This window comes from Periophthalmus magnuspinnatus, chromosome 3, assembly GCF_009829125.3.
Source record: "Periophthalmus magnuspinnatus isolate fPerMag1 chromosome 3, fPerMag1.2.pri, whole genome shotgun sequence".
NCBI classification, from domain to species: domain Eukaryota; kingdom Metazoa; phylum Chordata; class Actinopteri; order Gobiiformes; family Gobiidae; genus Periophthalmus; species Periophthalmus magnuspinnatus.
The window spans coordinates 2,354,430-2,366,686 of NC_047128.1; the positions used below are offsets into that span (position 1 = coordinate 2,354,430).

A 12,257-nucleotide genomic window follows, 5' to 3' on the forward strand; every position below is an offset into this window, starting at 1 on the left:
CGACAGCACTTTAACAGAAGTCAACCTCAACAACATCAAGGTAATTTAGTCCCATAAGGCTTTAAAGGGCCCATATTACACTGTTTTCTGATCTATAATGTTTTTCCTCATCACAAACAGACCTGGAGTTGTGTTTTGTTTTATTCACACATTTAACACATAAACCGGCATATTTAGGCTCAGTTCTTCTCTCAAATGGAAAGCACTCTTTTCCACCTTGTAATGTCATGTGGTAATACAGGAAGTGCTTCACTGTTTTTAAACTCCATACACCTTCCCTAGAAACATTTTGCAATTTTTCAGATGTCTTCACAGCAGCATAAGAGCACCATCTATCAAAATCTATCACCAAATCTTCTCTCCAAGTTTAGCGCCATGAACACACTGCCTGTAGACCTCAGGAACAAGTTCATAGGCTTTAAGAACTGCAGCTTTAACCTCTGAGTACCTGGCACTGTCTGCACTACTCAAAGCTGAAAACACTGAAACTCCACACACCTTCACTAGAATCATTTGGATGATTTCAGACCTGGAATCGCCAATCTCTACTGAACTAAAGGTAAAAGGAGCTGTTTACTTGAAAACTACCACTTCATGACATCACAAGGAGGAACAGAGCGTTTTGAGCTTTGGAGATGTAGACAGACTAATAATAAAGTGTTACTCAAACATGTGTAAATGAAACAAAACAACAGTTTTTGAGGAGATAACATGATATCATGGCTTAAAGCTTGCAAGAGTCAATTTTGTGTAATATTGTATATTCTTTTAAATATTGTTTTAATTAATTAATAACCACGTAGGCTGTGCAAGTAACCAAATTTTAATAATTAAAATGTCATGTAAACAAGAGTCTTATTCTCAATTATACTTTTTGGGTCATTCAAATCTTCGGTCAGTAAAAGCATGTGGGTTGGGTCAGTTACAGGTGCAAAGTGAGTCAGCTCTAAATGTCTAGGTGGTGCACTGTTGTTATTTGAGTCGTGGAATTGATGGCATTTTTAATGCTCTGAACCTTGTCATTAAAGAACACTGCAAACTCATCGCACTTAGATGTGGAAATTAGTTCTAACGACAGCGGAGCTGGGGGGTTTGTTAATCTGTTTACTGTTGCAAACAGGACACAAGACAGGACTACAACTTCCAGTAATGTCAGAAAAATCATTGGGGCAATGGTGTCCAGAACATTGAAAACACTCGAAGTCACAGAGTTCAACAAATCATCAACATTAGAACATGAGGCATTTTCAAAGTGTATCAGTGCAGACAGGTCAAAAAAGAGAAAGAGAAAGAAATGATCAGACAGAGCAACATCCACCACATTGACATTTGAAATCATTACATTATCTTGTTTATGTTCATGAAATCATTTTTGAACAGCATTTTAATAAGTTTTAAACCCACCTCTCCTCCCTGGTATTTAATATGAGCTAAGCAGGATATCTTGGTGTTTTATTGTTCTTTTTGTATCGTGTTATCTGTGTATTAGTTTTTTGTTGACTTTTATGTGAAGCACTTTGATCAGCTGCACTTGTTCTAAATGTGCTATATAAATAAACTTGAATATCACATTATAAATATCTTTGCATTCTATAGAACATTCCTATTCCCACATTGAAAGACTTGGCCAAAGCCATGGAGACCAACACGCACGTCACGAAGTTCAGTCTGGCAGCGACGCGGAGCAACGACCCCATCGCCGTGGTAACATTTTGTTTATATTTATGGTGTCATCGTCAGAGTTTTCATATGTTATTTTAATGCATTGCTTGACTTCCTGTTTGTTGCAGGTGTTCGGTGAGATGCTGAGGGAGAATAAGACGTTAAAAAGTTTGAATCTTGAGTCAAATTTCATCACAGGAGCTGGGGTCAAAGCTCTGGTGGAAGCGCTACGAGACAACGACACGCTCACAGACATCAAAATAGACAACCAGGTATTAAACTATTAGTAGTAGTAGTTGTTGTAGTAGTCAAAATGCAAAACACTCACACTTTTAATCCATCATATCTTGAATAACCATACCTATTGGGTCTAGGAATCACATGGTCCCTCACAATTTGATATGACAAAATACAATATGGTGATACATGTGGTTATTGATGTATTGCATTTAAATTATTATGCTAAATCAAGTTTTTTGAGCTTTCTACCATGTTATAACGTTCCCTCATCAAAAACAAGCCTGTAGAGGTTTTAGATATCATCCATGCATGTTTGAGTAATCTAGTGATCTTGCCCGGGCCTTGTTCAAACCCTCCTTAGCATTAGCTGTGAGATTCTGTCCAATGCTCTGCCCACTAGCCTACGTCACCCATGCTCCCACACGACAATTCTCCATGAATATACAAAAACATGATACAAAACAATACTTCACATCGTGTCAGGTTTGTGAAGCTGTAGTGTAGTTTTATTCGAGGATGTGAATCAACAGTAGTTCAGGTCAAGTGATACTGTCAACAAATTGAGATGTGTTGTTAGATATTTTGACTCACCCCTAATAATCACACACGTTACAGTTTATTTTGTCACTGAACAGATTATATATAGTTTTATAAAATGGCATTAAAGGGCCCATATTACTCTATTTCTATTACACTACTGATCTATGTTATAATGTTTCCTCATCACAAACAGACCTGGAGTTGTGTTTTGTTTCATTCACACGTTTAAGACACAAATCCTGCATAATTAGGCTGAGTTCTTCTCTCAAACTGAAAACACTCTGTTCCACCTTGTGATGTCATCATGTGGTAATACAGGAAGTGCTCCACTGTGTTTTTAAACTCCATACATCTTCACTAGACTCATTTGGATAATTTCAGCCTTGGAATTACCAAACACGACTGAACTAAAGACAATAGGATGCTGTTAAGTTCAAACTACCGCTTCAGGACAGGGCATTTTGAGCTTTGGTGGTGTAGACAGACAAATAATAAAGGATTACTCAAATATGTGCAATGGAATGAAACAAAACGCAACTCCAGATATGTTTTTGATGAGGTAGCAACATTATAACATGGCATAAAGCTCACTATAATGAATTCTGTGCAATAGAGGGCTTTTAAATTTTGTGTCAAATATCACAAACAGTAACATAATAATTTAATTATTTCACTGCATTTTTTGTATGTTTTTTTAAGTAGTCATCCAATCAACCATATTTTATTATTTTTTTACTGATAAACGAGTCTTGACATATTTATTGTGTTGAAAGGAAAAATCCAAAGCTCCTTGAGCTGTTCAGTGCAGACATGTTTTTCTCACGTTTATTGTTTTGTGTCTGTCCTTGATAGTGGAGGACATTATTAAAGTATGAGGAAGCCCGGTGCATTACTGAGGCCACACACTTCCTGGAGCAGGTCAAGTCTCTGCCAAAGAAAACAAACAAACTAGATAAACCGTGCGGAGTTCAAGAAGTTAAATGGCGCTCAATACGCTCTTAACCTAGATAACAACTGCCATATCATTGGATAATTGTCCTATTGCAGTGTTACTACTATACATGTAAGACAGCAATGCAACCCACAATGTCCCCATGTGCGCCCATGATCACTTGTTATTTGAAACGTATACTACAGTCTATGATGCATACCAACTGTTATTGTTACACATTATCATCTTACTGACACTTTTCAAATTTTCACTTGCTTCAAATAATCAGGATTTAAAAAATATATGTATTTTGTTTTTCAGAGGCAACAGCTCGGCACGACTATAGAGATGGAGATCGCTAAAATGTTGGAAGAAAACCACACAATAATAAAGTTTGGATACCACTTCACTCAACAAGGACCAAGATCCAGAGCCGCTGCAGCCATCACCAAGAACAACGATCTGAGTATGGACTCTACCACTTTTAGAATCAAAAATCACATGTTCTGTTGCTTTATCTTATCTTACTATACATGTTATATTTGAAATAAGAACGAGGTTGTTTATCACATTTCACATCACGCTTTAGTCCAGTGGATCTCAATTGTTGTGGATGAAGTCGATCGCAGAGTCAAGACTTTCTTAAGTCTGTTCAGAGCTTGATTTTCTCAGTTCACAGTTCTCAGTTTTAGTTTGATAAATATAACAAATATTTCCTATCAAATATACCTGGTTCAGGATAAGGGTTAGAATTTAAAAAAAAAGATAGTAGTAATTGTAATTGTAGTAGTAATAGTAGTTGCAGTAGTTGTACTAGAGGTAATTGTAGTATTAGTTTGTAGTAGTGGTAATAGTTATAATGGTATTAGTGGTATTAGTAGTATTTGGTAGAGGTAGTTGTACCTATTGAAGTAGAACTGTGTTGATAATTTTCAGATCTTTGTCCCTTGAGTGGATGAACGAGAGAAATGAACTCACTATAGGACAAAAATTATGTTTTGTTTTGTTTGTTTTTTTTAAATGAAATTAGACTTGAAAAATTTACTTTTTTTTTAGCTTGATGGAAAACACAAGTACATTGAGGATGAGTCCAGGTCTGGGCACTGTATCTTTACAATTGCGGGATTAAACCAGTGCATCTGCTGTCTATACTCCAGTGCCTAGTTTATCTTATTCTTAAAGCTACCATCTGTTACTTTATTTGATTTTTTTTTCACCGGTAGATGGCAGGTGTGACCTTGTTCCCCCCTCAGCTCATCTGGCCATTGTCCAGACTCACCTGTGCTCTCTGGTCTTCTTCTGTCAGACCAAAGCTAACACACTATCAGACTGTAGTAATGTAGATACCATCTAGTGGTGATATCTGAGAATACAGCAGTGGCGGGTTGGCCAGTCTAGTTAGAGATGGTAGCTTTAACATGCATTTTTCACACATTTTAATTTATTATACACTACACTACCAGTCAAAAGTTAGTTTCTTTATTTTTACTACTTTCTACATTTTATATACATACAGAAGACATTAAATATATAAAGCAAGATATATAGAATTATGTAGTAAAGAAAAACAGTTGAATAACTCGACTAAATATTTTTCAACAAAACAAAGGGTGGCTACTCTGAGGATTTGAATATAAAATATGAAAAAAATATATTTAGTAGACTTGTTTCCCTGTACATTGTCAAGTACCTTGCATCATTACTTAAACCCTTACTTTCTCTCGTAGCCTCCCCTCTCTTCACTGCGCTCGTGGGACAGGTTTGGAGCATGGGGTGTGACAAACTAACATTGTTTTCTTTCAGCGTTTGTGTTCACGCTGTCATGGAGGAGTTCACTCACGGTTTGAAGTTTGATGGTGATGATAGCTCTCGCTCACACTGCTGTTTAAGTACATGTAACTTTTACTACATAGTTTAAGAGTAGTCACTTTGAACTAACAGCTCCCTACAGATCAAAGAGTGAAACGCATGAGTAAGATTTTTCCACTGTGTAATTTTACGAGTGAGACAATGAAACCGTGACTATTTTTAGATGTTTCCGATGCATTCTGTTGTTGATACGACAGCTTGTGCTCGAGGATGACTTGAAGTAGGACTGGGCAATTAATCACATTTATAAGTGATTTCAAATATTACTCTATTCAGTTAAAGGGCCCATATTACGCTATTTTTCCTCACCACAAACATAGCTGGAGTTGTGTTTTGTTTCTTTCACACAGCCTAAATATGCAGGGTCTGTGTGTTTTAACCTGAGTTCTATAAGGTGGAACAGAGCATTTTTGTTAATATTCTGTCTACATCTGTAAAGCTCAAAGAGTTACTCAGATATGTGTGAATGAAACAAAACACCACTCCAGGTATGTTTTTGAGGAGGTAACAGCAACATTATAACATGGCAAAACGCTCACAAGAGTTAATTTTGCGTAATATAGAACCTTTTAAGTAAAACTAAAAACTAACGCCTAATTATGTTGTTGGTCAGTAATATTTGGTGGCATGAACCGAACCGATCTTTGAAGGAGATGGATTTTACACCAGTTTTAGACATTCACACGGCTCTATTTTCACCACGCTCAGTTTAATCAAAGTTGCATGTGTGAGTGTCTGTAATTTGTTCCCATAACAACAGCACAATTCAAACCCAAGTCAGTGCAATATTTCAGTCACTTTCTTTAACCATTGCTCTCTTTTTTCTCTCTTGGTTCTCTTTCTCTCAACTCTTCTTCTCCTCTCTACTCCGCCCTCCACCTCTCTCTCTTCTCCCCCTTGCTCCTTCTCTCTCTTTCTCCAGTCCGCAGGAGGCGAGTGGAGGGCGATCTTTGAGCACCACCTCTTCTTCATCTCGTCGTTCGTTTCAGCCATCGCTCTCATCATCTCACTTTGTGCCAAACCGCGGAGCGTCGGCACGTGGGTCGGAAAACAAGGGAAAAACTGGAAACGCCCTGTCCATACTTTGTGTTTATACCTTTGTTTATTTTGATTTGTATGTTGTTTTTGCTGTAAAAACCTTTAGTTTTTTATTTAGTCGTTTTCATTTCATCTGCCCCTTATCAAGCCTTCAAGATGATCTGTCCGTTTTTATATATTTTGCTGTAATCTTGGGAAATGCGTAGGGATGTCCCGATCCAGTTTTGTTGGCTCCCAATCCGATACAGATTTTTTAGACATTTGCAGTTGCCTATAACAATCAAATATCACGCTCATGCTGATACCGATTTTCTCGTTATTAATGATTTTATTTACACCATTTGGGCTGTGCCTTCATAAATAATTAAGTTAAGCTAAGTGTTACCAGATATAAAAAGGTCTAATTGTCTTAAACTCCTCCATAGCAGCTTCAGAACATAGTGACAGAGACATGAGGTGATGTTTAGTCTCAGTGTGACTAAAGGAAGTGTGTTTTCCACCATATTATTTACGTTTGAGGCTTGTAAAAAGAGCAACCCTGCAGGAAGCACATGGCTACTTAACATATGTAAACAAGTTAGCAATGGCCCTGCTCCTCCACCCAATTTCTTCATTAAGACATTGCAGAGGTAAAACAAATACTATCTCTGCCATTGATGATGTTTTTAGCTGTTTTAGATCCTCCTCAGTATCAGTTTAAGCTGCTCTCGGTGTTAGCTGTTAGCATTAGCAGTGTGCAGAGGACGCTATTCGCTGTATCGGCCCGATCTATTCACCAAAACCGATCCACGCGATGCTCGAAAATGCCTAGATCCGTGGCCGATACGGATACCAATATTGGATCGGGACATCACTAGAAAGAAGTAAGAAAAAAAATACAAAATATATCAGCTCTATGATTTAACTAATATAAATGAATGCGTTTGAATGGGTCACTTGCATTGATTTAAACTGGTGATTGTTTTGTGTTCTACCACTGTACTGAACAACAAGCTCCCCCCATCGAAAATATACTGTACTGTATGCCATGTATGTTTCAATGTATGTTTTGAAGTGGCTAATAATGTAATTTATCAGACAAAATTTGGGTTGCTGATTTCATTTGAGCCATTTGAAATCTTCACAATAGACTGGACAAGAGCCTCATGAATTATTTAAAGGGATAGTGCGGTCTTAAAGGGGTTGTCTGAGGTAATAAGCAGATAATTATATTCTTTTTATGTCAGCAAATATAAGTAAAGGTGTAGAGAAGCAGACAGGAGGTTACATGGACTATTAGCAGTGCCGTGTTGTTGTGCATTAGGTCCATTTAAATTTTGACTCAAATGTAAAGTCTTTTTTTAACGTTCTGTTTATAAGATGGAGGATATGTCTGTCTGCTATCTTTAGAAAACATATTTTAAAAACTCCTCAGGTCATATTTGAGGCCTAAACCAAGTAGGACAAAGGTCTAAATTGGCCTAGATTGCTCTAAAATAGACTAAGAACAGTGGAGATGCTTTAAAAAATATTATCTACACAGTCTAGCAGCGAAGAAGTGAGTTTTTTGTGTAGTCCCCGTTTAATTTTGGACTGATTAAAGTTTAAGACCAAATATTGAGTGAAAGTAATGACTAAGATTATCATAGCGTTTCCAATTCCCCATGTTTGTTTTTATGTTTGGAGCCAAATCCAATTTCTGTATAAACTGATCAAAAACACAAAATTTGATTATTCAATTTGATCCAATATAGTTGCGTAACATGCGTTTCTTTAGGATTCCTGTCTGCTTCTGCAAACTTAAAGGTCCCATATTATACTTTTTTTTTTACTGATCTATGTTATAATGTCGTTTCCTCATCACAAACGGACCTGGAGTTGTGTTTTGTTTCATTCACACATGTTTAACACACAAACCCTGTATATTGAGAGTTATTTTCTCAAATGGAAAACACTGTTCCACCTTGTGATGTCATGTGGTAATACAGGAAGTGCTTCACTGTGTTTGGTAACTCCACACACCTTCACTAGAATCATTTGGGTGAGCTCCTGGAATTGCAAAGGTAGCTCTTAAATACTATTAGATGACATCACAAGGTGGAGCAGAGCATTTTGAGCTTTGGAGATGTAGGCAGACTGATAAAGAGTTACTCAAACACATGTGAATGAATCAAAACACAACTCCAGGTGTGTTTTAGGTGAGGTAACATTATTATAGCGTGACTCAAAGCTACTAAGAATCCATTTTGTGTAACATCTTATTGTCAATCACCTTTAAATGTGCACTATCCCTTTAAGAAAACCAACTGTTTTTCTGCAGATCTGAACCAAGCCAAAGACACACATGCAGTTTCTCAGTACTGGAACAAACGGTTAAAATGGGTCTATTTTGTCTCACACACACATGCACACACACACACCACTGTACATTATGCAAATCTTAACATTGCGTCTTAACTTCTGTTTTTTGTGGAAACTCTTTGACTTCACACCAACCATACTAAAGCAGAGTTACTTGAAGCATGTAAATATAGTGTAATAGGAACATTGCATTGGCATGAACTCATCACTTTAAAGGTCCTATATTATGAATAAATGGAGTCTATTTGAACAAACTTAGCATTGTCTAACTTAAAGATGTATTATGTAACGTTTCCCGTTGAGAGTCCGCCACTTACTGGTCTCCACAAAGAAGTTAATGCTTTGCCTGAAAAGTTCCGCACTATGGCATTAAACATATCTTGCTTGCATTTGTTAAATTACATGTGTTCAAATGGCTAAAGTGAATACATTGGAAATACATGCAGGCTTGCCTCTACACAGATATGACTTGTAACTTGGCCAGCTGGTGCCGATCGCTTGTTTCCATGGTGATAGACGTGGGGACAAGCAGGTGGTGGACGCTCTACCAGAAAAAAATACATACTGCAGCTTTATAAGAATGTTTATGTGTAGAAAGCTAAAAAATAATTTATATTTGTGACGAAACATCATAGACAGCAGTTCAGGTTTCTGCTAGAGCTGAAGTAGTTTAACCGCAGTGATTTAAAATTGATTTCTGGATCACCACTTAATGACATCATGAAGTGGAACCAGATTTCTGGAAGGAGGACTGCCTTATTTTGCTAGATAACATGTGAGAATGAAACAAGATACAACTCCTGGTATGTTTTTCATTAATTGACATTATAATGGTTAAAGGTTCCCACAATGTAACTGAAGCATAATATAGGACCTTTTTAACACACTTTTGTATTACAACTTCACCGTTCTTATTCCCTCTTCAAGATTTCATGGGTGGAGTCTCAGCTAAAAGACTTGGCTTGTTAATATTGTACTCCTTAAAATGTATATTGATTGTAAAATGCCATCTCAAATTGGAAAGCGCACAGCCGTATTGTATGTATCCTCTAGGGGTCGCTGTTGAGGTGTTGGTACCTTAAAAAGATCCAGGTGGAAAATGGGCCCCGACATTCTGTGTCCTGTTGTATGTTATGGTTAAAAAGCACTGCTGATATAAGACGAACTCAATAATAAATGTTTTTACAGAAGTGTGGGCGGTTTTGTTCTCACTTTTAGGTTTTTGTTAAAGTTACTGTATTTTTCTGTTGTTTTTTTGTTTTGTTTTTTCAGAAAATCATCTCATATTAACAGTTAAACAATCCATCTTTTTTCAGCTCCGATATCAATATTATTACTTAAGCTTTAAGTATTTGCCGATGCCTGATATTAACTGAAGGGTATGAGTTGTGATGTCATGTGTTGAAGCAGGAAGTGCTCCACTGTGTTTTTAAACTCTGTACGTCTTCACTAGAATCATTTGGATGATTTCAGTACTGAAATTGCCAATCTTTACTGAACTAAAAGTTAAATGTAGCTGTTCACTTGAAAACTACCACTCCATGACATCACAAGGTGGAGCAGTGCATTTTGAGCTTTGGAGATATAGACAGACTATTAATAAAGTTTAACTCAAACATGTGAATGAAACAACTCCGGGTATGTTTTTGATGAGGTAATATTCTGACATGGCTTGAACCTCCCGTTAATCTGTTGTGTGCAATATAGGACCTTTTTAAATAAATAAATAATACAAAATCTAAAGTCAATTTTAATTTCAGACTTTAAATTTACTATTTGCTCAAATAATAAAAGAGAATGTAATTCTCTTAACTGGACATAAGTCTTAGAGTGGAGTTGTTTTTGCTCTGAAATATACGAGGACGATTGAGGATTACACAGATCTGCTTCAAAACATGCCCCATCTCGCCTCATGTTTTGCCTCATGTAGTGCCAGATCAACACGATCATGGGGAGGTCTCTCTCTTTCTTTCTCTTTCTCTCTCTCTCTGTCTCTCACTCTCCCTCCCTCCCCCTCTTGTCTCACTTTCTCTCTCTCCCTCTCTTCTCTCACTTTCTCGCTTTAATCAAATCCAGTTTTCACATTGTTTGCTCTTCATCTGCTCTCTGTCTCCCTTCCTCTGTCTCTCTCTCTGATCTCTTCTATCTCTCTTCTCTCTCTTTCTTTCCCTCTGTCTTTCTCTCTCTGTCTCTCACACCCTTCTGTGCTCTTTCTCTCTCTCTTTGTCTCTCTTTGTTTCTGTCTCTCCTCTCTCTCTCTCCCTCCCTTCTCTTTCTGCTCTCTCTTTTCTCTCTTCTATCTCGCTCTCTGCTCTCTCTCTCTCCCTCTCTTCTCTCACTTTCTCTCTTTAATCAAATCCAGTTTTCACATTGTTTGCTCTTCATCTGCTCTCTGTCTCTCTTCCTCTGTCTCTCTCTGCTCTCTCTTTCTCTCTGTCTTTCCCTCTCTCTCTCTCTCACCCTCTCTGCTCTCTCTCTCTCTCTCTCTTTGTCTCTGTCTCTCCTCTCTCTGCTCTCCCTCTCTCTCCCTCTCTTCTCTCTCTTTCTCTCTTTAATCAAATCCAGTTTTCACATTGTTTGCTCTTCATTCCTCTGTGATGATGTAATGCGTCACTCTCGCGCGGTGCCAAAGCGCGAGGCCGAAGGGAAGTGACTCAAGATTTCCACGCATAGAAAACTAAAAGCTAAAGTGAAACTGGCAACTGCGTGTCAGAGCTGAAAATGGCTCCAAGGAGGCTCCGTTTCAAAGACTATTATTGAGAATAGTTATGTAACAATCATTATTAGTAACAGAGGAGGGGGGCAAGAGTAAGAGCTGGAGCTGTGGCTGAATGACTTTAGACTTTACACAAATGTTAGATTGATCAGAGGTGGAAATAACGTTATAGATGAATAGGAAAAGGGCCCAACTCTGACCTCTAAGCTGACCCCTGACCCCTGACCCTGGATGTTTTTCTATAATAGGCCTATTTATACATTTTTATGCTACAATAGTCTGATAATGTTAAAAGCAATCTCATAATGGTGACATTTTTATACAACACTTTTCCACCTTCAAGTCACTCAAAGCACTTTACATCAACGGACCGCTCACCCATTCACACACATACATACACCAGTTGCATTGAAATAGATATATGATACAAGATTTGTGTGTACATAATTTAAAATGTATATTTTTTTTGTTGTTTTTTTCCTGTAAAAGTTCTTTTCATCTGTATATTCATTTGACAGTTGATGTTTAGTCTCATTTCCTGCAGAACATATTCCTCAAAAAGTATTCACTAAAAACAAAAACACACTTTTGACTTTAAAGCTGCACTATGTAATATTTTTAGTTGCTTCTCCTCATGTTATTGCTCTGCCAGGCGTGTTCCGCAGTATGGCATTTAATTTATCTTTCACGCATAATTCAGTTACCGTTTTCTACTGCTCAAACATAGTCCAACACTGAAAATCTTGGATTGCGGGCTTGCCTCTCCAGTGATCCTCCTCGTCACCATGGAGGTAGGTAAGTGTAATGCCGTACTGTGGAACAATCCAAGAAAAGCATCAGAGGTTTATTTAAACTATTCAGAACAGAACAAGGTTTACACTCGTATGACAACCCCCCAAAAAAGTCTCTTCTGACCTAAAA

At 37.5% G+C, this 12,257-nt stretch overlaps 1 protein-coding gene across 1 annotated transcript in view; it reads left to right on the forward strand.

Moving 5' to 3' along the window:
* The window catches only part of tmod2 (tropomodulin 2), a 30,639-nt gene extending 20,829 nt beyond the window's left edge, over positions 1-9,810 (forward strand). The window contains exons 6-10 of the mRNA XM_033989232.2: positions 1-40; positions 1,597-1,704; positions 1,791-1,934; positions 3,695-3,839; positions 6,165-9,810. The exon at positions 1-40 is cut by the window's left edge and continues 91 nt beyond it. Of these exons, the coding sequence (XP_033845123.1) occupies positions 1-40; positions 1,597-1,704; positions 1,791-1,934; positions 3,695-3,839; positions 6,165-6,196 (469 nt within the window). The 3' untranslated portion in view covers positions 6,197-9,810. The remainder of the gene's footprint in view (positions 41-1,596; positions 1,705-1,790; positions 1,935-3,694; positions 3,840-6,164) is intronic.
* Positions 9,811-12,257: the final 2,447 nt, after the last annotated feature.